General features: G+C 35.5%; 1 protein-coding gene across 1 annotated transcript; it reads left to right on the top strand.

The window, feature by feature from the left end:
- The first annotated feature begins 11,009 nt into the window (after window positions 1–11,009).
- On the top strand, window positions 11,010–15,220 carry LOC107641073 (transmembrane 9 superfamily member 3). The gene is made up of 7 exons (XM_088488872.1): window positions 11,010–11,507; window positions 12,079–12,119; window positions 12,250–12,832; window positions 12,927–13,064; window positions 13,173–13,329; window positions 13,431–13,915; window positions 14,676–15,220. Exons 1-7 carry the CDS (start codon window positions 11,353–11,355, stop codon window positions 14,893–14,895), a joined length of 1,779 nt encoding a protein of 592 aa, XP_088344998.1. The 5' UTR covers window positions 11,010–11,352; the 3' UTR covers window positions 14,896–15,220.
- The last annotated feature ends 9,220 nt before the right edge of the window (window positions 15,221–24,440 follow it).

Below are 24,440 nucleotides of genomic sequence, written 5' to 3'. Positions count from 1 at the left end.
AATATATAGAAGAAGATATGATTTAATTAGTAATGTTATTAACGTCTATATAACTCATTTTGTTAATTATTAGTGTTAAATTTAATGGTAAAACTATATTAAACTTGTTTAAAATTTTTTAGAATAAAAATAATATTTAAAATGTTAAAATCAAATTAAAAATTGTTCCAAATATAGAGGACTAAAAATACTACTTTATGAATAAAAGAGAGTGTGACACGGTTATTTACTACATTATATTAATAGATGTGTAAGACTTAGTTCCATTTATTATTTGCCAATCGAGTTTCTCAGCCTAAATTATGAACCAAAAAATAAATAAAAAAATATCAAATTTAATAATTAGGTGAATGCTACCCAATTCCCTCTAAAATAACATGTAAGTTATCTTTCATAATGTGTCAAATTTTAATTGGTCATTATCTTAACCATAATTGGATTATTTTGTAATTTATTATTTGAGATGGGTAATGGTATAATTTCTTAAAATATCAAAATCTCACTCCCGTTAATTAAAGCACATTTTCACTCCTCAATTCTTTCTTCATCGCGTAGCTTCGGTCCTTCCAAGCATCGTCGTCGCCGTCGTGACAAGAAGCATCGACGTCTTCGTCATCTACTGCGCTCTCACGCAATCTCTCTTTCTTCAGTGCATCATGTCTTAACTACGTTGTTAAATTCCTGTCACTCCTTACTAATATAATTAATGGTTAATTTGTTTATTAAATTTTTTTATTAAAAAAATATATTTTTATTTAAGGAATAAGTATTTTTTTCGTCCCCAAGGTCTGGGGTCAAAATCAAAATTGTCCCCGACTTTTTTTCGTTATTAAAATCATCATCAACGTTCAAAAACGCTTTAAAATCATCCTTTTTCAAATTCTTGGACCAAAATACCTTCATCATCATAAAAAAAAAAAAGAAAGCACGGGAGGGGACAGGGGAGAAAGAAAAAGGGGAAGGGCGAGGGGGCAGGGGAGAAGGGAAAAGGGAGAGGGGAAGGGGAAGGGGGGAGGGGGGACGGCACCGGCGAAGGGTGAAAGGGGAAAGGACGCGTGTGGGGGGGTGGGGAGAAGGGGTGTGGGGGAGGAGGGGGAAGGGGAAAGGGGGGAGGGAGACGGCGGCGGCGAAGCTTGGAGCCGCCATCGCCGTCGCTGTTGGGGATCGCGAGGGAGAAAGGAGACGCGAGCCACTGCCGCCGCCTCGCTGCCTCCGCCTCGCTGCCTCCGCCTCGCTGCCTCCGCCTCGCCGCCTCCGCCTCGCCGCCTCATCTGCATCGCTTTCTGCTTCTGCATCTTGCTTCTGCTTTCTTACTTTTCTGCTTTTTAACTTTCTGTTTTTGCTTCTTGGTTTGGTGTTGTTTGGTGTTGTTGCTGTTATTTGGTGTTCTTGGTGTTGGTGTTGGTGTTGGTGGTTGTGGTGGTGGTGGTGTTGGTGTGGGTGTTGGTGCTTATGGTGGTTATGGTGGTAATGTTGGTGGCAGTGGAGGTGGTGGGGTGAGGAAGGTGAAGAGGAGAATGATGATGATGAGGGTAGTTTGGTCCAAGAATTCGGAAAAGAATGATTTTAAAGCGTTTTTGAATGTTGAGGATGATTTTAATAACGAAAAAAGGTCGGGGACGATTTTGATTTTGACCCCAGACCTTGGGGACGAAAAAAAGTACTTATCCCTTTATTTAATTACATAATAGAACATATATTCATATGTAAAATATAATATAATAAAATAAATCTATTTAAGGTACTGAAAATATAATTAAAATCATGAACATATAAATATAATAGTAAAATTTGTACTCTAAACAAGTAAACATATGCTTTATCATACATAAATTATTTTAAAAAATTGAATAAATTGTTAAAATTAATAACAAAAATTTAAAATGATAAAATCTAACTTTCTTACCGTATTTTTTATAATATTTTATTCTTTTAATTTTTAATTTATTAGTACTTTATTATTTAATTAATGATTAAACAAATTATTTTTATGAAAAATTATTTTTTGTATTATTTTAAAAAAGAGACCAATATAACAGTTTAAAAAATAACGTAAAAATAATATTTTAAATGAAAAATATTTGTTACGGATCCTACGCCCGGAATGGTCCCCGAACCCGGTTACCCGGGTCCGACCCGCTTCGCTCTTCTAGAAGGCCCAGAACCGACCCTCTAGAGCTCTTAACCAACTTTCGAATTCAAACGTCTCCCTTATCTTAGTCAAACAAGATAAGATAAGATAACTACCATCACCTATAAATAGAGGACCCAGGTCCCTCCAGGTATTTATTCATTCCTCACACCTTATACCTCTTAGATCCATTCTGACTTGAGCGTCGGAGTGTCTTTGCAGGTACCTCCCCCCATTGCTCTAGTCAAGTGATCCGGCATCTGCCTCAACCCGCAAGTTCTCGATCCATCTCTCAACTCGTATCAGAGACATCTTGTACAATATTTAATATTAAAATTTTAAATACAAAAATAAATTGTATAAATATTTAACAGATAAATATGAAATACATGCCTAAAATAACTAAAACATATAAATAGAAGTACTCTTGAGAAATAGAGAATTATTTTTGTCTGTTTTATTTATTTTATGCATATATTTCATATTTATCTCTTAAATATCTATACAATTTATTTTTGTATTTAAAAATTTTAATATTAACTATTTTTATTTAAAATATTATTTTTACGTTATTTTTTAAACTGTTATATTGGTCTCTTCTTTAAAATAATACAAAAAATAATTTTTCATAAAAATAATTTGTTTAATTATTAAGTAAATAATAAAGTACTAATAAATTAAAATTTAAAAGAATAAAAATACTATAAAAAATATTGGTAAAAAAGTTAGATTTTATCATTTTAAATTTGTGTTATTAATTTTAACCATTTATTCATTTTTTTTAAATAATTTATGTATGATAAAAAGATATGTTTATTTATTTAAAATACAAATTTTATTATTATATTTGTATGTTTCTAATTTTAATTATACTTTTAAGTACTTTGAATAGATTTATTTTATTATATTATATTTTATATATGAATATATATGTTCTATCATGTAATTAAATAAAGACATATTTTTTTAATAAAAAAATTTAATAACCAAACTAACCATTAATTATGTTGATAAGGAGTGATCCACTGCAGAAAGAGTGATCGAATGAGAGGATAGGAGGTAGCGATAAGGTCAACACTGGTTATATTGGGAAAGACGGTAAAGTTACGATGAGAATTTAATGACGTCGTTAAGAGATGATGACGACGACGTTGGCGCTTCTTATCACAATGGCGATGCTTGGAAGAACGAAAGTTATGCCATGAAAAAAGAATGGAGGAGTGGAGAGGTACTTCAATTAACAGAAGTGGTATTAAGAAATTATATTATTATCCATCTTAAATAATAAATTATAAAATAATCTAACTATGGTTAAAACAATAACTAATTAAAATTTGACACTAACTTACATGTTATTTTAGAGGATGTTGGATAGTAAATTCATTAGCCATACAATAAGGGAATAAACCAAATCAAAACAAAAGATCATGACAACAAAAAAACACACAAGGTAAGCCATCCAAGTAACCAACAAGGTAAGCCATCCAAGTAACCAACGACCAAGCCACGAAGCCACCAACAAGGGAAATATGTGTCAAGGGACAGCAGGGTGTAATTTTCATAAATCATGCCTCGTGGAACGTAAAATTTGATACACATCTCACAATGCTTTCTATTTATAAACCTATGTTACATTAAAAAATCTCATCCATTTATATTTTTAAATTAATATTTTAATAGTACAGATTTAATATACACCAGTGTACCAGTCAAGTACACTGGTATTGGTGAAATTCTTCCCATATGATATACGCCTATACGGTACACAAAATGTTTTAGGAAAAACCGATCTCCCGTAATAAACTACATTAAATAATCTTTCATTTGACTTCTAATTTTTTTTTTCTGAAATAACTTTTAAAAGGAGAAACAATTTTGTATTTTTTAAAAATTTAATTATTCTATTAATTTTTATAATTTTATTAAATTTATAATTAAATTTTTATTTTTTTCAATTAAATTTATATACTATTTTTAATTTTATAATTAAATTTTTACTAATATAAAAAATATTAAAATTAATAAAATATTATTTTATAAATTAAAAATATATTTACGATTAAAAATTTAATTAGATTTTTTATTATATATTTTTTTAAAAATAACATTTATAAAATTAAAAATAGTATATAAATTTAATTAAAAATATATATAAGAATCTAATTACAAATTCAATAAAAGGTTAACAAAATAACTAATTTTTTTAAAAACGATTTTAGTTGGAAAATATGTATCGAATAAAGAGAGACTTCGATTAAAGGCGTTGGCTAATATATAAAAATATTTATGCTAATATATACGTACAACTATGAAAAATTAGCTGTTGGAAAGGATACTTTTTGTTCAAAAAATATAAATGTACACGTGAATAGAATATATGCATATAAAATATACCGGTATTTGAACTGATAATTCTCTCAAATTAATTTATATGTATAAGTATTTACTTTGGCTCGATAATAAATTTATATGTATTGTCGATACAATAAAAATGTGAAATAATTATTCTTAGATGAATAACCATCACGAAAGACGAAACTACAAATGAGGTCACAACGAGAGAATAAGTGTGTGTTTAGATTGTGGAACCTAAAAATCAAAGGGGATTGGTAGCGCCCCTGATTGAGACTAGACCATTAATAGCCCTTAGGAAATCCCCTAATCGTTATTCGAAAAAGTATGAGATCGGTTAAGCAACCCTCGTTCGACTAAGATCGAAACTTGGTGGAAAGCCTAGCACCGAGAAAAAAGAGTCCCATGCATACTTTGTTGGTCAACAACCAACCAAAACTCAAACTCGAAGAATTCATTCAATTCTTCACTAGTCCTAAAGAAAAGAAGAAGTTTCGACTTTTTCATCCAAGGCATTTGTGGTACCACTATGAAGCCAATCTTGCCAAGTCTTTCACACTGAGATTCTCACTGAACGAAGTCTAGCAAGCCTGCCCTCCTTTCTTTTTTGCAACTGGAATTAGAGGGATGGTTTGCTACTTCCGAATCTGGGAAGTCCTTCTCGAAAGAGTCATCTAAGGCTTTTCGACTTCAATTTGCCTTTAAGCCGGCCTTCTTCGAGTGAGGACTTGCTCGGTTCTCTCACTACCTGAAATCCGTATCTTATAGAATATGGATCTGGACATTTCCCTTAAGATAAGATCCAGCGCCTGCAGAAGTCAAGTGATAGGAGAAGCTGCTGATGGGAAATCTCTATTTATCACACCCCTCTCACCCGAGCCTCCTGGAAAGACCCTTGGTCTTCAATCTGCGGATGAGGGGATTTTTCGAGGACTTTTTTACTTTAATGGTTTTGAGAAAACTTGTCTTCTAGTCATTCTAACCAACTTTCCACTGATAGTCATCCAACCTCATTCTCGTGCTTCAAATGAAAGCCTTTTTCTTTGCCATTCCAGAATTGGTTTTGTGGATTTCTGGCAAGTGAGATCTTATGTGGACCAGTGCGTGAAAGCAATTAAAACAAAAGCACCTAATGACAAATCAAATTAGGATATATAAAGAGAGCCGGGATTAGGCCCTCGCGGTAGACTTTTGGGGCGCATTCCGCCAGTAGTGATCGACTAGGAAAGAGATCTTGGGAATCCCTTTTTTGGCCTTTCACAAGCCTTAAGTGAATCGAAGAGATTTTGGATTCACTTTGGTAGCTGCTGTTTTATTTATATTCATTCCGGATTCACAAGAATTTGCAGGGCAGCACGGATATAGGACTCACAGGTGTCTGCTGGCTATTTATTTTGCCCAGTATTATCCGGCACATATAGAAAGATAGGAACAAAGACTGAATTGAAGGACGCAGCACAGACCATAAATATCATCCCCAATTTCGAACCTATGCAGAGGAGATGGAAGTGGCACTCAGACCAGAAGGTAAGGAAAAAACCTTGATATATACGAACGGCCCTCAGAAGAAATTGCTTAAAAAAAAAAGGCTTGCTCTTAGACTCGCTACAAAGACTCCCCTCTGACTTCCCTTCCCCACTGTGCTTTCTTTTAGTCTAAAAACCCATTTGTGTCAAGACTGGGGATGGGTTAGTCACTCGTCTAATGAAGGGATTTGAAGCTAGAGGAGAGCAAGGGAAGAGATCGAAGCTAAGCAGATCGCTTAGAGGCCTTTCTCCACAGGAGCATCATCCATCTTAGGGGTCAACCTCTGGCCTTGATTCAGGCGATTGACCCTTACCTTAGCAGCACTGTAATGATGGTTGAAGACGGATAGCAGCCCGTAAAGGCTTTACTTTAGACCATCGCGGAAGAGTTCAATTAGAGTCAGTAAGACCCGACATAATGGGAGCTTCAGTCTTCATGCCCAAGTGTGTTATCGTAAGGGGATCTGGTTGCTCATGCCTCTGTGGAGCTAATAAAGTGGGTTCATCTTCCTTCTTGACATCCGAGAACAAGCGGCCCCTAGAAATTCTTTCCCTCAGAGGCTTTCCTTATGGAGTTGGACTTAGTTCAGTTTAAAGAGCCAAGGAGCGATCTCACTGAATGATAGATAGAGGGTCTCCGGTATCTGGGATGGATGTGAAGCGGGTCCCTCAATTGATGCAGCACATGAATCTTACTCGGATCTATACATTGAGCTCAATCTTTTGAATTAGCCTTAGAACTTTCACAAAATTTTTAGAACCCTTACCAACCCCTTAGATTGGCTTCCTTAGCCCTATCTCGAGTGGAAAGCCGGTGAACGCAATTCTTTTGCCAGATTCTTGGTCAAGGTTTGACCTCGGGTTGGTGAGAGTACGCTCTTCCGCGCGCTAAGCTTAGGGAGGTACCATTACGCCTTTCTTCCCAGTATCGAGCTTTTTTGTTCTTTTTTTTAGAAAAGGTGGTTCAAATTCTCTCGGGTGGAGCAGAGTTTGCGAAGAGGTTTAGATGTAAGAGGTTGACTGTGGATAATTCCCCAGTCGACGAAGTTACCATTCGAATTATGGCTAGGCCGCTTCCATCCATTAAACCCTTAGACTTTTCGGGAGCTTAATAGCTTTGAAATGGTTCTTTCATCGTCCTCTCAACGAAGGAGGGCCCCTTCGCTTTGCGTCTATTCGCTCAGATTTTTCTTCTTATATATGTCATTTCTTTATTTATTTTCGTTGATCGGTGTGAACTCGAAGTCAATTCATTCTCTTTAGCTGAAGTCAATCTTCATCCTTACAGCTGACCGAGTCGAAACCTACTGCTCAAGTCTGACGAATGTCGTTCATGTTCCTGGTGAAAAAGAAAATAGTCGCTTTCCTTCCAGGACCGGATAAGGTCAAACTCTGGGCGGGCTGCCAGGTTTCGCCTACGCTACGGTTTCAAATCCCTACCCTACGCCTTACGAGGGCGCCCTAGCCAGATTCACTCCCAAAGGTCCATCAAGCCTTTGAAACTAGTTCAAATAGTCGTCAAAGTCGCAGTCAGTCTTAAGGGCCTGCTTTCAACGAGACTCTCTTAGCTGCATCAGCTTGTAAAACTCTCTCTCCTTCACCAGGAAAGGGAGAGCGAACAAAGTACCAGACGATTTGGGTTGGGTAGAGCGTACGATAAGAGTAAGCAGACGATGTCGATAGAAGTCAAAGTCAAAGAAAGAGAAAAATGAGCTAAAGAGGTTATGCCCAGCCCATGGAATTAGATGTCGAATGAGTACGATTTCGAGCATAAAGAGAGAAGAAAAAGGAACTTTTTAGCAAGATAGCTGCCAGAAAGACTGAGCTTAGGTGCATAGCGCTAAAATAAGTGGTTGAAGAGTAGCTTTCCATCCCGACAATGACTCTTTTTTTGGGATTTCACTTAAAAAAAAGACTGGACTTCAAGCAGCAATGAGAGCAAAGGCAAGGAATCGATGCGCCCCTCCAACAAGAAAAGGGAATGGGGCAAGGCAAATTTCCAGACAATGACAAGTGCTTGAGAAGGAGCTGTGAAAGAAGGGGCTGCTAGAGAATAGGGAGCTCTTGAAGAAGAAGGGATTTCGGGGTGAACGGCATTCTACACTAGCTGTACTTTAGTAGTTTAGTAGCGCCTTTTGAATCAAATTCAAATAGGCGAACTCTTTCCGAAAGGCGAACAGCCCGCATTGCAAGCAAATAGATAGCCCCCGCCCGTTTGAGTCGTTGCGAGCCGGAAAGCGTACCGGCGGGTCACGAAAGGGCCGCTTGCTTAATCTTTATTTTATTATATATAAATACAAACAAAGAAGAAAATCATTTTTTTATCCAATTGTTCATTTCTGGGAAGAGGAAGAAGCAGATAGAGCAAAGGCCTCCTCCCTCCCTCTTCCGGAAGTGAGCGAATTGCATGTAGAGATCCGTAGGGGCTTATAGTTTAATTGGTTGAAACGTACCGCTCATAACGGTCAAACTGAAGTTTGAATAAAAGTGATTTTATATAATTAATTTTGGATAGAAGTAAGTTTGTGTCAACATGATTTATGTTTGGCAACTCTTTACCAAAATTGATTTTGATAAAATAAATATTGTTTGGATAATATTAGTTAAAATCACTTTTAGATAGATAATTACTTAAAAGGACATGACATTAAATTATAATATTATTTTTGTATACATGTTTAATTTTTTTTATATGTTTTTTATATAGTATATTTTTAATACTCTTAGTACTCTTTTTTAGTACATTATAATTTTTAACTATTATTATTATTTATGATTAATTTTTTTATTTAATTTATTTTACCTAATGGGATCAATAAATTCTATTATAAAAAGATAATAATAAATATAATACACAAAAAATATAACTATAAAAATAATAAAAAATATAAATAATAAATAATAAAAAAAAGAATTCATATAAAGAGAGGAATAATAAGAATTCTATAAATAATGCAATAACATGTATAAAGGATAAAGTTAGTAAAAGAAAAATAAATATTGAAGGTATTGGCTAAAAGTACGTTAGTGCAACGGAGAAGTTAAAAATTATTATTTCTTCTAAACGTGATTTTATGAACAAAATCACTTCTGCTTTTGTAGAGAAAATTTAGCCAAAAAAAAGTGAAGCTTTCAAGAAGCTCTAACGTACTTTTTTTCTTCAAACGTGGTTACCAAACGCACCCCAAGTGGCTGCAATTGAAGAAATTGAAAAATTCGTCAAGGTATTTAAAACACAAAGTGACAAATTCCAGGCTCGAAGACTTTGTAGTGTCTAGTGCCTTAGGCTTGGAGAGCTCTCAAGTCTGGAATGACTCAAAATTTGTCTTGCTGGAATTTTTGCATTAATTTTCTGCATTATTAGCCTCTCTTGATTTTCGTATTCGTGTATCAATGATTCAATGCAGTTTGGCACAAAAATTATAGTAGATTTTGATACCTGTACTTATCATCACTATTATCTTCAATTGCTCCCTTCATTATTTCCAGATTTCATACCCATTTCATCTTGTTTAGTTTTTGCCAAACACATACCATAATTATTAATTCCTACCTACGTATACCATCCAATTCCAAAGTGGTGGGTACTCCCATGAAGATATTATAATTGTCTTCATGTGATGATTTTTCTTTTTGACCTTTAGATGATGGATTGTAGGGTTAGATTTTGATATGTTATAAAAGTGTTGTTTTTATTTAAAGTGTGGCCAAATTAATAAATTACACTTTTATACAAAGCATCTTCATAAAAAGATGTTTTTTGCATTTTCATTTGAGTAGCTCCCTTCCAAAGTTACTCATGTTTTGCTATTCTTACTCTAGCGAGTCAATACAAACATATATCGTCAACGTGCGTGTCTGAATATATATATGCTATGCCTTTGTTATAAAGGAAAGACAGAAAAAATACTTGATTTGCAAGTGACCCAAATCAGAAAAGTACCATAATCCAGATCTATTGTTGTAATACTCTCTCTCTTTTAACATAATATTAGCTTGAACAGAAAGTACAAAGTTGAAACCTGGTTTAAAACTATGTAAAAGATAAACTTAGTTTTAAATAAATAGATATATAATTAATAGTTATTTGATTATCATAAATAAATTAGGAGTATTATTTTAAAAATAATTAATATTATCTTAATATCTTAACATAGTTACTAAATAATAACTTGTCGATATTAAAATTATTTAATAAATATCTTTATAAATTAAATACTAACAAATGTTAAAAAGTATACACGGTCAACAACTTAATAATTAAGTCAATAACTACCATAATTTGGTGAGGCACCCTAGTTAATTGAGAACCAAATTGTTAATTTTTTTTCCTTCAGAATCAAATGTCTTTTAATAAAATCAAAATGATTTAGTCAAAGAAAAAAAAAATGATTCACAGTGTAAAAAAAAAAAGAGATTAGGACCAGATTCCGTAGCGTCCTATATGCTAATGAAAAGATAAAATTGTTCTAATAACTTGGTGTATTAAAAGTAAATGAATAAAATGAAAACGTTTTATTAATAACAAAAATAATTACAATATATTTGTGTGTGTATATTTTTTAATAAAATAAATAAATTATTAAAATAATTAAAGTTTTATAAAGTAATTATATTTTTTTATAAACACTAAATATTTATATTTTTATTATATTATTGTGAATATTTTTTATATTCAAAATATTTAAAAAAATATAATTTTAATATTTTGTTAGTGTAAAATAATTATATATATATATATATATATATAATATTGTCATATCAATAAAATTATAAGAAATAATTTAAAGATTATTAAAATTTATTATTTTTTTATCACGTAATTAATTAATTATCAACTTAATTTTTTTAATTTAATAATTTAATAATATATTTTATTTTATAATTTTAAATATTAATAACTAATTAATAATAAAAAATAATAAATCTTAATAATTATTTAATATTTTTTAAAAATAATTATATTTTATATTTACGGGATTAATACTCATCTAAAAGATGAATGTAATTGAACTAATCGGCATCAAAATTAAATTTTTATGAAAATATTAAAGAGAATAAAATTAAGAAATGAAGGTAGGAGGAGAAATGGGTAAGGTAAAACATCAGGCATAAGAGTGTGGCGGTGAGTCTGTGTCACCTCACTCACCACTCTTCCAATTTTATTTTTTGGTTCCTTCTTCCTTCGCTTCGTTTCTTTGTGTGTTTATTAACCCCTTTGCTTCTTCTCTTCCCTTTCGTCTTTTCTCTTCAAACCTTCTCTTCTCTCTCTTTCTCTCTCTGACCCTTCTCTTCGTAAATCGAAGAGGTGGAAGAAGAAGAAGAAGAAACTAACACACAACAATGAGGAAGAATCATCGCCTGCTTCCTCTTCTGTTGCTCTCACTCACGTTCCTCTCATTCTCCACCGTCAGATCCGATTCCTCAGATCACAAATACAAGGAAGGAAATATCGTCCCTCTATACGCAAACAAAGTTGGCCCTTTCCACAACCCAAGGTAACTCCGATCTGATCTCTTCCACTGTAAATTCTTCTCCGCCTTGGAAAATTCTTAGCTCTTCAGTGTGGCTCTTATGGTTCAGTTATCGAACTTCGTTTGTTTCTCTGCTTAGCTTTGATCTCGCTTTGTAGCCGCTGGATCTGTCGTTTCTAGCTTCAACTGTTGTGAACGACTTGCTTTTCGTTTCTATTTGTACATTCAAAATTAGTGTTTGAAGTCGTTGCAGAATGTAGATTTATGTAATTGTGTGCTGAGATTTTTAACTGATGTATTGATATATATTTGACTCTAATGTGTATCTATGTAGATTTTGTTTATGGATTCATGTTTGGATTTGTACTTTTGTAGGAGATTTATAAGCTCACGTCTTTAATTTCTGGTAAATGTGTGTTCTTTTGTAAATGTCTGAATGTTTGAATCTGTTTAGTGTAGATTTATAATTTGGTTAGTTCAATACCTCGATTTTTGGTAATAATGTGCTTTTTTATATAGTATTTGAATTTGTCGGTGGCTTATGAGTTGATTCATTTATTTAATAATAATTTATTTTTCCCCATTAATTTTTCAGTGAGACATATCGATATTTTGATCTACCATTCTGCCTGCCAGGTTGGTTTTCTTTTCATTCCCCCCCCCCCCAGGTCTTTCGTAGTTTCGTTAATGTTCAATCAGTTGTTTTTCCTTTTACACTGGTTGTGATTTCTTTAAATTTTGGTTTTGTATTTGGATTTGGTTACAGATGATTTGAAGGAGAAGAAAGAAGCTCTTGGTGAGGTCTTAAACGGTGACCGTTTAGTTAGTGCTCCTTACAAGTTAGAGTTCCAGCAGGATAAGGACTCCGTGCCAGTTTGCAAGAAGACACTGAAGAAGGAAGATGTGGCCAAGTTCCGAGCAGCAGTTCGCAAAGACTATTACTTCCAGATGTACTATGATGACTTGCCCATTTGGGGTTTCATTGGGAAAGTTGATAAGGAGGGAAAGGATCCAAGTGATTATAAGTACTACCTGTACAAGCACATTCACTTTGACATATATTATAACAATGATCGCGTCATTGAGATCAATGTGCGAACGGATCCAAATGCACTTGTGGATGTCACAGAGGATAATGAGGTTGAGGTGGAGTTCTTGTATACTGTGAAGTGGAAGGAGACTAACACCCCCTTCGAGAAGCGGATGGATAAGTACTCACAATCATCATCGCTACCCCATCATTTGGAAATCCACTGGTTCTCGATTATCAACTCATGTGTGACGGTCCTGCTGCTGACTGGTTTCCTTGCAACAATTCTGATGCGGGTCCTTAAGAATGACTTTGTCAAGTATGAAGCATTTTTACACCATCTTTTATGCGTGCTTATTGTTTTTTGTAAGGTACTAATACGTAGGTGTTATCCTTGATTCATTTCTGAATAGGTATGCCCATGATGAGGAAGCTGCTGAGGACCAAGAAGAGACTGGTTGGAAATATATTCATGGAGATGTATTTAGATTTCCAAAATACAAGTCTCTATTTGCAGCTGCCCTTGGATCTGGTACCCAATTGTTTACCCTGTGAGTTTCTTTTGGCCCCTCTGAATGTCTCTATTTGGAAGCTTCACTTCAGGGAAGTTAATATTTAATTTTTCATATAAATAATTCGCATTACTGCATGCTTTGCAGTACGGTATTCATATTCATCTTGGCACTTGTTGGAGTCTTTTACCCATACAACCGAGGTGCTCTGTTTACCGCACTTGTTGTCATTTATGCTCTCACTTCAGGAATTGCTGGCTATACAGCAACATCTTTCTACTGTCAATTAGAAGGATCAAACTGGGTATTTATCTGTGAATTTGCCCTTCTATTTGATCCAGTTCCCATTGAACCTGCATTTTTTTGGCACTGGCCATTTATATTCTAGTTTCTTTGTCATGACAGGTTAGGAATCTTCTATTGACTGGGTGCCTCTTCTGTGGACCATTGTTTCTCACATTTTGCTTCCTGAACACTGTTGCAATTGTTTACAATGCTACTGCGGCCCTCCCATTTGGTACAATTGTGGTTATAGTTCTGATATGGACACTGGTCACATCTCCATTGCTTGTGTTGGGTGGGATTGCTGGGAAGAATAGCAAGGCTGAATTTCAGGCTCCCTGCCGTACAACCAAGTATCCAAGGGAGATTCCACCTTTGCCATGGTATCGGGGAACAATTCCCCAGATGGCAATGGCCGGGTTTTTGCCCTTCAGTGCAATATACATTGAACTATACTATATATTTGCCAGTGTTTGGGGTCACAGGATTTACACCATCTACAGTATACTGTTCATTGTCTTCATCATTCTCTTGATTGTTACTGCTTTCATTACTGTGGCATTGACTTACTTCCAGCTTGCTGCTGAGGATCACGAGTGGTGGTGGAGGTATGAAAGCACTGTCCTCCCCCCCCCCCCCCCCTTTCTCTCTCTCTATCTCTCTCTCTCTCTCTCTCTCTCTGTTAACTTTCCCTCTATGATCATGGCTTGATTGCTTATTATATTCTTACTTGATAGCTCGTGAATATGGGGTGTGTGGACTGAATTTTCAATTAGCTGTCTCTTGGTAGATGTATTATTTTGTTATTGAATTGAGGTATATGGGTTCATTCCTTCTCCCCCCTTTCTTTTTATCTTTTTAACTCTTAAAATTGATCAACAGTTTTTTCAAATGAAAGTGAGCTGTTTTGAATGGTCAATATGCATAAAATTTTGAAGACAATTATAGGAATAATGCTGTTGATGAGTTTCTCCAAACCATGCAGACTCCATAACCTTATTGGCTTTTACCAATTTTATTTTGATAGTTTAGTTTTCAAAATGACATTGGTGATTATTCATGGATAAGCATTCTTCTTTCCTTGTTCTATTGTGTTTAGTTATCTCAACCTTATTGTGATGGGAATATGCTCGTTCAAAACGAATTTGTTAAGAGATTAGATAATTGAACATGGATATGATCTATTACAGAGCAGCATATAGTGTCATTTGATGCATATATTTGATATTCACCTAGTGAGATAAGGTTTAGTTGGTAGTTCACTTGTAACTTTCTATGCTTTCAAAATTTAATACTTGCAGTTCATTGACTCAGTGTCTTCTTTTACCTTACTTAACTTTGACCAATTTGTTTCTTGTTTCCTTACAGATCATTCCTCTGTGGTGGTTCAACTGGCTTATTTATCTATGCCTACTGTCTGTATTACTACTATGCTCGCTCGGACATGTCTGGATTCATGCAGACGTCATTTTTCTTTGGATACATGGCATGCATATGCTATGGTTTCTTCTTGATGCTTGGAACTGTCGGATTCCGTGCGGCTTTACTCTTTGTCCGCCACATATATCGATCCATCAAGTGCGAGTAAGGCATTTTGTCCTGACCGGTCATCATCACAGGTCCTTTAGAAGAGCTGTTGTCTTCATTTCATAGGCATTCTGTAGAAAATTATAGTAATTTTGGTGTTCTTTTCTGTACTATAAGGGGAAGCTGGGTTGGGTTGGGTTGGTTCGGGGTTGTTTCCAGCTTCCAGGGAAACTCGTTAGATCACCACAAAGGGTGCTTTTGGAAAAAACGTCTGTACTACCATGTCCTTAACCAAACACTTGCAATACCTTCATTTTCCTCTATTTTCGAACTTTTGCTTCATATCTCCAGTTTTTGAATGCGTAAACACAACTCAGTTTGATAAATTTAATTATGTTGAATCCAGAATACGTTACTTGTGAACATCTTTGTATTTAAACTTTTAACGGGAAAATAATACGTTACATGCCGTGCCGTGAAGTTACTAGGTCAGTTGTTAATAAATGTCCACCGGAATGAGGAGTAAATTTGTATGTAATAATTATAGTAGAGTGAATCTTTTCATTGGAAAAGTCTAATTGACCAAAGCGTATATTGAGAAGAGAAATTCTCCATATACAAGTATTTTTTTATACAAGTCTTTACAAGTGTACCTTTTTCTTCTTCTTGCGCACATTTTTCTTCTTCTTCCTCTTCATCTTCTTCTTTTCTTTCGTTTTTTGCCTTATCTTTCTCCTTCTTCAACCATTACTGTACTTTTTTACTGCACGTTCTTCTTCTTCTTGTTGCACGTTCTTCTTCCTCTTATTCTTCTTCTTTTCTTTCGTTTCTTGCCTTCTCTTTCTCTTTCTTCAACCGTTATTGCACGTTTTCACAGCACGTTCTTCTTCTTCTTGCTGCATGTTCTTCTTCCTTTTCTTCTTCTTCTTCTTTTCTTTTGTTTCTTGTCTTCTCTTGCTCCTTCTTCATTTACGTGCTTTTCTCTCTATTTTCTTTCTTTGTTATTTTCGATTTCCATTGTTTTTTGACATCAAACTCTGAAATCGTTTTTGAAGAAGAAGAAGTAGTAGAAAATGAGGAGGAGAAAGAGAAAGAGTTTAGTTCTGAATTATGCATAAGGTGTACTTCAACGAATTTTGGGTGTATTTCTTAAATCTTTTGGGTGTAGTTTTTGTAATCTTTGGGTGTATTTTTGTAACCGTTTGGGTGAATTTCTGTAACCGTTTGGGTGTATTTCTGTAATCCTTTGGGTATATTTCTGTAATCGTTTGGGTGTATTTCTGAAGTTCCATTATCTTCAAATTTGGCAAGAAACTCGTTTTCATAGAGGAAGAAGAAGAAAAGTCGTTTATAATGCATGGTGAGTAGCACGCTTTGGAAACAGGAAGTGGTTGAATAACGTGCATTTATTTACTCTTGAATGTGAGAGTGTAATACGTGTTTTTTGTTGGGCTTGTGCCAACTTGTAAGACTTATAAGCCAAAAAAGACTTGTATGTGTAGCAATCTCCTATTGAAAAAGAGGAATATCATCAGCTAATTTGAACTTTTTTTAAAAAATAGGATTTTAAATTTTTAAAAAATAAAATTATCAATAATTAGGATTAGTGCTACAAAATTAGGATTACCGTAGCATAATCCTCTACTGAATATCATCGAATATCCGTTGCGGTTGTGACTCTGCCGCCACTCTTCTGTGCGCTGCATCGGGCCAGCCTGCATGGAATCCTCATCGTTGTGAGTGGCGCGTTCGGATCCTTCACGTCGTGCTCCACTTGGCGTGAGTTCTCGTTGTCTGAGATTGCCGGAGAGTGCGCTGGACCTCGTCATCGTCCTCCCAGCGTTGATTCGTCATTGCTGCGACGCACAGCTCTCCATGCAACGTATCATCGGCGCAATCAATCCCTCCATGTGGAGCATCTCTTGCTGTGTCGCCGATCTTCCTGCCAGCACCGTTGTTGACGCTCCAGGTCGTTGCATGAAGCAGTCGCAAATGCAAGCACTCCATAGACAAGGTAAAGCCGCTTGTGTACGTTTTTTTTTTTGAATTTTTTCTTTGACTTTTTTTGGATGTTTCTTTTTGAATAAATGAATAAGTGAATGTTTGTTTCCTAAGTTTCGGGATTTTTTTTCAGGGGAAGGACGGCGGCGTGCGACAGGGGTTTGCCCTTGGGGGCGCTCAAGAGGAATTACAAACGAGCGCATAACGTCGCTAGAAGAGGAATAGGAAGAAGAAGAGGATGAAGAAGACAATGAAAAGCCCGTTTTTTTGAAATTTAAAGGATTTTTAAAATTTAAAAAGTTGGTTCAAGTTGGCTGGTATTTTAGTTGGATGTCTAATAAAATTCGTGTATATTTCTACCACTAATTGAACTTTAACATAATATCACTAAAGTATACATAAAATTGTTTAAATTCTTGTGCATGCAGCAACCCTATTGGCCGGCGACAGACTCTTAAATAGAATTTAGATCCGCAATAAATTAGTCTTTGATCTGTCGAATTAGGAGATACCGTAAGCAACCAAAGTATACATAAAATTAGTTGTAGAGATATACAATTAGCGGCGTGATGATTCTCATTTTAGTTAAGGATAGTTCTACCATCTTTATTTTGTATTAAAGAATGAAGTCCAAATTATGAACTTATTATTTATTTTTAAACAAATGTACAGTTTGTTAGTAAATCGCCCTGGATTACAAGAAATTTGAAAAATAACTGAAATAAGCAAAATGTCGATGTAATTTAAGTATTTAAACCGTAAAACATTTTTGCTTTGTGTTTTGCAGTAAATCGCAATAGGTAGCTGCGATATTCGTTTAAACCACAAGCCACTGCGGTTTACATGTAATACACAGTAAAAAGAAAACAGCTTCTGCGATTTACTTGGAAACCATAAGCAGAGAAGAGTCGCTGCGATTTACCCTTAAATTTGTGAAAAAAACACACGCTAGATCATAAATCATATTATCTATTGCTAATGGTTGAATATGTAGTGTATTTTATAAGCAAAAAGTATAAACACTGAAGTTTCACACTCGTTTAATTAGAGTCCTGAACAGTGAACAGTTTCTTCATATATCAATAGCATATTTGTTTAAATTTCAACTAGGATGGGATATGATAAAATTAGTGGCCATTATTTTATAGCATAATATTTTAAGCCATTGAAATTCAAGGATAAGTAAACCATAGGACAGCGAAGTAAACATCAAAAACAAAATCATGAAACACCAGAAATCAGTAGCTTGAATCACTTCCCAATATAATCAAAGAGCTCGAATCGTCTTCAATTTATTGTAAGATATACTTGAATTTCAATGTAACAGGCCTACAAAAACAAGTGAAGTTATTATAGATTACATAGAAGTATTGGAAATTTGTGATAATATGCCCCTTACAGTAGCGGTTGTGATTGTATACTGCTACTAGTTCAAATTGATGAAGGCATAGAAACAAAAATATATAATCTAGTTCTTAAAAGAAAAGAACAAAGCTAAATTAAACTAAACTTGTAAAATACTTAATTAATGTCATTAAGAGAACTTTTAAGAAGTATTATGATTGCCTAAGTGTCTCATTGAAACTTGTATTGCATTTCATATAGTTGAATAATTGTGAAACTACTTCAAAATTTTTTTGACCTTCCATGTCTAGACAAGAATTAAGAACTTATTAGTTATTATATAAAATATTCTTAAACAAATTAAACGTGTGTTTGTCTATATATATATACACACAAAGAAATACTATTTGCACACCAAATTCAGTCACTATATATTTATATATAAATACATGTAAAATTTAATTTATTTTTTAGTGTATATTTTATATTCCAATATATATTTTACCTTAGTGACTAATTTTAATAGTTAATTTTGATATATACTTATCATGGTATATATATGGATAAAATATTCTTAAACAAATCTATCTCTCTCTATATATATAATAAATATATAGGAGTAAAATATATTTTTTTTGAAAATTTTAAAAAATATGCCTATATTTAATTTGATTTAATTTGATCTCCAATATTTAAAATAAATTTTCATTCTACTGATTTTGTCAATTTTCTTAGTAAGAAAATAGTTAATTTTTTAAACATTGAAATAATATATCTCATATTTAATTTCAAATCACTAATCATAATATATCATCTCACAAATACTAACGTGATATTAAAATAAAAAAACCAACATTAGAAATTTAGAATTGCTCCTAATAACTTGGTACTTCCTCAGTAATTCATTGATCTCTCGATCGATACTCGTAATATTTTTTAAACATGATCATACCAGAAACTAATAATGCAATAGCTTAGATGCTTACCATTACTATATTACTTGACAACCGTGGCATAGCAGTTAAGAATGCATTGATGGAAATTTCTCTCATCAAAATGATAATGTATTCGACATTGCAGAAGACAATCCTGTAATGTAGATGCAACATAATAAACTGGAGTCCAAGGCCATTCTTGACTTGTATGGATTTCAGCAATCGCTGAACAAATGACCACTCCAATTATTAACATTGCAGTAACATGTTTTACATTATTCCTAGCCATAAGTCTCTTACTTTTTATGTCATGCGATAACAAGTTTTTGATGAACAAGATTTTATAGAGCCTTAAAATCTTCCTTAACATGGTTCTAGAGATAGGATATTCCTTGCTTAATTTATGTCCTTTCCTTATACTAAGAGACACAAAACTTACCAGAATAAACATAAAATCAAATTCTCATTATAGCATACTAAAGTGTTGTTCTAGATCGTAGTTTATTATTTTTATTGTTTGATTGCCTCTTGAATTAAACTAATTTTGAAGTACAATCATTGTTGTATAGTAACGTGATTTGCCTTTGTGCAAGATCTTATATTGCATATTGGTCATTAGATGATATTGAATTTAAAATATATTAAAATTAATCACTAAAATTAGTTAAATATAAAATACATATTAAAATATAAATATATATTAAAAATAAATTAAATTATAAATATATTTATATATAAATATATTAATAACTAATTTTAATATATAAATAGTATTTTTATTTAAAGTATATACTTCGAACTACAAAGTAATGAAACTGAAAAACTAACTGTCCATCAAAAACACTAAAAAGGTAACACATGGATGCAAAGTGGCATGTGAAAAAGCAAAAAAGGGTAACGTGGAATGTTATTATGATTATTATTATTGTTTAAAATCCTTTGCATGAGGTCCAATAACATAATAATATTGTTTTATTTCCGGTTACTTAAAAAAATTTTAGGTGCTTGCTCTGCTACTGGTATACGTAAGGATATAATAAATACATGAGTTAATAAAAATTGACGTGTATCATATAATCTATATGAATAAATATTTTTTATTTTTAAAAATATATTATATATTCTTAATATTAAAATATCCTTCAAATTAATTATAAAAGACTAAAATATCTTTTTGATTAATATTTTGAAAGGGTTATTTTTTTTAATATTCTTAAAAGAATAGTATTTTAAGAATAATATTAAAAAATTAAAATATCTTTTTATATTTAAAGTTGTTTAATTATATTACAAATTAAAATTTGAATTTGACTTTTTTTAAAAAACTAAAATATCCACTGAGTTTACTTAAAAATTAAACATACCTTTTTTGGTATTAATTTTAAAAATATTAAAATACCTTTTAAGTAATAATTTTAAAATTATTAAAATATGAGTAATGCTACACATTCAAAATTTTTTATGAACTAAATCTAAGTTAAACAATAAAATTTAGAATAATACTAGTTATAATTAATTTTTATTATGCTAGACTAATTTGATTAGACTTGATTAACAAAAAGACTTGGATGTAAAATGTTACGGATCCGACCCACAGATCCTACGCTCGGAATGGTCCCCAAACCCGGTTATCCGGGTCCGATCCGCTTCGCCCTTCTAGAAGGCCCGGAACTGGCCCACTAGAGCTCCTAACCAACTTTCGAATTCAAACGTCTCCCTTATCTTAGCCAAATAAGATAAGATAAGATAGCTACCATCACCTATAAATAGAGGACCCAGGTTCCTCCAAGTATTCATTCATTCCTCACACCTTGTACCTCTTAGATCCATTCTGAATTGAGCGTCGGAGTGTCTTTGCAGGTACCACCCCCCATTGCTCCAGTCAAATAATCCGGCATCCGCCTCGACCTGCAAGTTCCCGATCCATCTCTCAACTCGTACCGGAGGCATCTTGTACATTGGCGCCGTCTGTAGGGAATTTGCAACGTCGTGGCGGCATGGCGGATAACCCAGAAGAGCAATCCTCAAATTCACTCACTTGATTTCTTGCTTGTAACTGAGAGCAAAAAGGAATAATGTTTCTTTAACTTGCATCACCTTTGCAGTGATAACACACCTTCGCCCTATTCCAACGGCGAAATCCCAAAGGAACAATGTTACTTGCAATCACCTTCTTAATGATAACACTCTTTATGCACCTTCGCCATTCTCCAACGGTGAAATTCCAAATCCTCTGAGCCCAAAGTCTCGGGACACCTCCATCTCTTGGACCCTCTCATCTACCACTCCCTCATCCGTCTCTCCAAGCGCCATGGCCCCATCTTCTCCCTCTATTTCGGCTCCATGCCCACCGTGGTTGCTTCTTCTTTTGAACTCTTCAAGCTCTCCCTCCAAACCCACGAGGTCACCTCCTTCAACACCAGGTTCCAAACCTGTGCCATCCGCCACCTCACCTTTGACAACTCTGTCGCCATGATCCTCCCCTTCGGACCTTACTGAAAATTCATAAGGAAGCTCATCATAAACGACCTCCTTAACGCCATCACCATGGCCAAGCTCAGACCTCTCAGAAGCCAAGAGATCAAGAAAGTTCTCAAGGTTCTTGCATAGATGCGGGGGATTGCCAAATCGTGGCGGCATGACGGAGAACCTTGAGGAGCAATCCTCCAGCCAACACCCCAAATTAAACCCACGAAGCCCAACTCACGAACTCCAAGATAACACTCCTCCCATCCACGGGAGGATAACAAGCGCGGTACGTCGCCAACCAACCCCAACTTAGCAATAACCAAGAGAAGACAACCGTCCTCCCACTGAAGCCCGGCCACCCGACGGCCTGGGAGAGAAGGCGATCCAGATAATCCAAGAGCTATGCCTCAGGGTGCAAAACCTCAAAGGCCGAGTTACACCCAAAAAATGGTACCACCCGGAGCACGCAAGCCAAGCGACCTCCAGGACCTGATCTCATGCAATACCAGGAACACCAGGCCGCCTTAGCAACGACACAGCAAACGGCACGACCGCAGCGTTTTCCTAGACCCGAAATACCGACGCGGAGAAGACGACCGACGGCACCGTTGGGAGGCCAAACGAGCAGGAAACATGCACGTGATAATGGAAGCCATCTCGTTCACAGAAAAATTCTTGAGAGCCAAACTCCCGAAGGACTTCAACAAGCCCACTGACATGAAATACGACGGGACCAAAGATCCCCAAGAACACCTAATGGCCTTCGAGGCCAGGATGAACCTGGAAGGAGCCGCCGACATTGTCTGGTGTAAGGCCTTCTCGATAACCTTAGCCGGTCCCGCAATCAAATGGTTCAACACCCTTCCAAACGGCTCCATAGCCAGCTTTCATGACATCTCCAGAAAATTCATGGCTCAGTGCACCACCAGGATCACTAAAGCAAAACACCCATCATGTTGCTCGGAATCACCCAAACAGAAGATGAATCCACAAGAAAATACCTCGATAGGTTTAACGATGAGTGCCTAATGGCCGACAAACTCACGGACTCGGTCGTCAGTCTCTGTCTAACCAACGGCCTCATAAATGAAGACTTCCAGAAACACCTCACCACCAAACCAGTTTGGACCACGCACAAAATTCAAAGCATCACAAGGGAATACATAAACGACAAAGAGGTAAGCCAAGTTGTGGCCGCCAACAAATGGCAGCACGGTAACACGGCACCTCGTAGTAACCCACCACCAAGAGATACACTAAAAGAGCACCTCAAACCCGTGAACGCCAACCGACCACCCAGGGTTGGAAAGTTCTCGAACTACACCCCTTACCCGCGCCCATCACTGACATTTGCCACCAAATAGCAGAACGAGGCATCCTTACGAAAGCGCGACAGCTAAAGTAACGGACAGGTGGCAACAAGCTGCAACTACCACCGATGATATGTGCATAAAATCCAAGATTGTTTCGACCTAAAAGGCGTCCTCGAATAAGACATTCGAACGGCAAACTCCCCAAGTTTGTCAAAGTCATTCGAGAACCTTGGAGAACTGAAAGAGAAAGATCACAAGAACGTGAAGGACGCAACTCGAAGATGATACGATAGGCATCCCAAGAAAGTCCAGAAACCAACCCCACCATAATCGTAAATGTCATCATTGGAAAGGACGCGCTGAAAAAGTCAAAATCAGCAATAAAAAAGGATCTCAAAGTCCTAGCCGTAGGAAACCAAGCACCAATCTCCTCAGTTCTAGCAGCAATCACATTTTTTTCCGATGACTGCCAACATGGCACTTTGGCGAAAGACGCCCCATTCGTCATCTCGGCAAAATTCGGAACCAGAATTGTGAAAAGAATACTGGTCAACACCAGAGCTGATTCCAACATCCTCTTCAGAGTAGCCTTCGACAAGCTGGGTCTCTGAAACGAAAATCTGCAAACCCACCACAACCGGGTTACCAGACTCGGAGACAAGTTTCTTAAACCGGATGATTCCATAGTGTTACCACTAACCATCGGAACCAGAAGCCAGAGGAAGACCATCCTCTCCGAGTTTGTGGTCCTCAAGGACTCCACTACCTACAACATTATCCTTGAAAAAAAGATGATCAACAACCTATCCACCGTCATCTTCACCAAGATCCTAATCATGAAGTCTCAGGCTGATAATGGCACTATCGAAATAATACACAGGGACCGGAAAGTCGCAGTAGAGTGTGAGAACACCAGCTCGACCCTCCGCAAGAGATCCCGAGACGCGACAGGCATCTTCCTCACCGACCTCGATGCACGCCAAGACCAAAGTCCACGCAGAACCATGGGAGGAAATGACAAAGAAGCAGAGTGGGACCTTGTAGACAAGGTCAGGAGCATAGCACACCTACGGGAACTAGCTCTAAAACAGAGAATAAACCTAAGGTACAACGACAGCACGGTACGAAGAAACTTTGGACCAGGAGACCTCGTCTTACGACAAAACGACATCGATCTACCCACTCCCGGAGAAGGGAAGCTCACGCCCAACTAGGAGGGTCCCTACCAAATCAAGACGACAATCGAAAAAGGAGCCTACAGGCTCGAAAGACTAGACGGGACTAAGTTTCCAAGATCCTGAAATTCCACCAACTTACGGCACTACGATATGTAGAAACATCCTTCCAAAACAACAAGATTGAGGTCGTTTAAGACTATCTCTTTACCCTTTATATTTTTCCTTTTTCACTTGCATTTATTGCTTAAGTTGTTTAATCGTATATTTTCTTACTGAGCACTCTTTCCTACCCACATCGGGAGGTTTTAACGAGGCCCAAACCACAAATGAAATTCATTTTTTCAAAAGCATTGCCCCGTCCGACGG

This window comes from Arachis ipaensis, chromosome B5 (assembly GCF_059453495.1).
Source record: "Arachis ipaensis isolate K30076 ecotype BB chromosome B5, ASM5945349v1, whole genome shotgun sequence".
Classification (NCBI taxonomy): Eukaryota; Viridiplantae; Streptophyta; class Magnoliopsida; order Fabales; family Fabaceae; genus Arachis; species Arachis ipaensis.
The sequence above is the reverse complement of the archived record's forward strand: the minus strand, read 5'-3'. Positions and strand labels throughout refer to the sequence as shown.

Coding starts and splice junctions, on each gene's coding strand:
- LOC107641073 (XM_088488872.1), top strand. CDS start 11,353: ATGAGGAAGAATCATCGCCTGCTTCCTCTTCTGTTGCTCTCACTCACG. Junction 11,508..12,078: donor GGCCCTTTCCACAACCCAAG/GTAACTCCGATC, acceptor TTAATTTTTCAG/TGAGACATATCGATATTTTG. Junction 13,916..14,675: donor GATCACGAGTGGTGGTGGAG/GTATGAAAGCAC, acceptor GTTTCCTTACAG/ATCATTCCTCTGTGGTGGTT.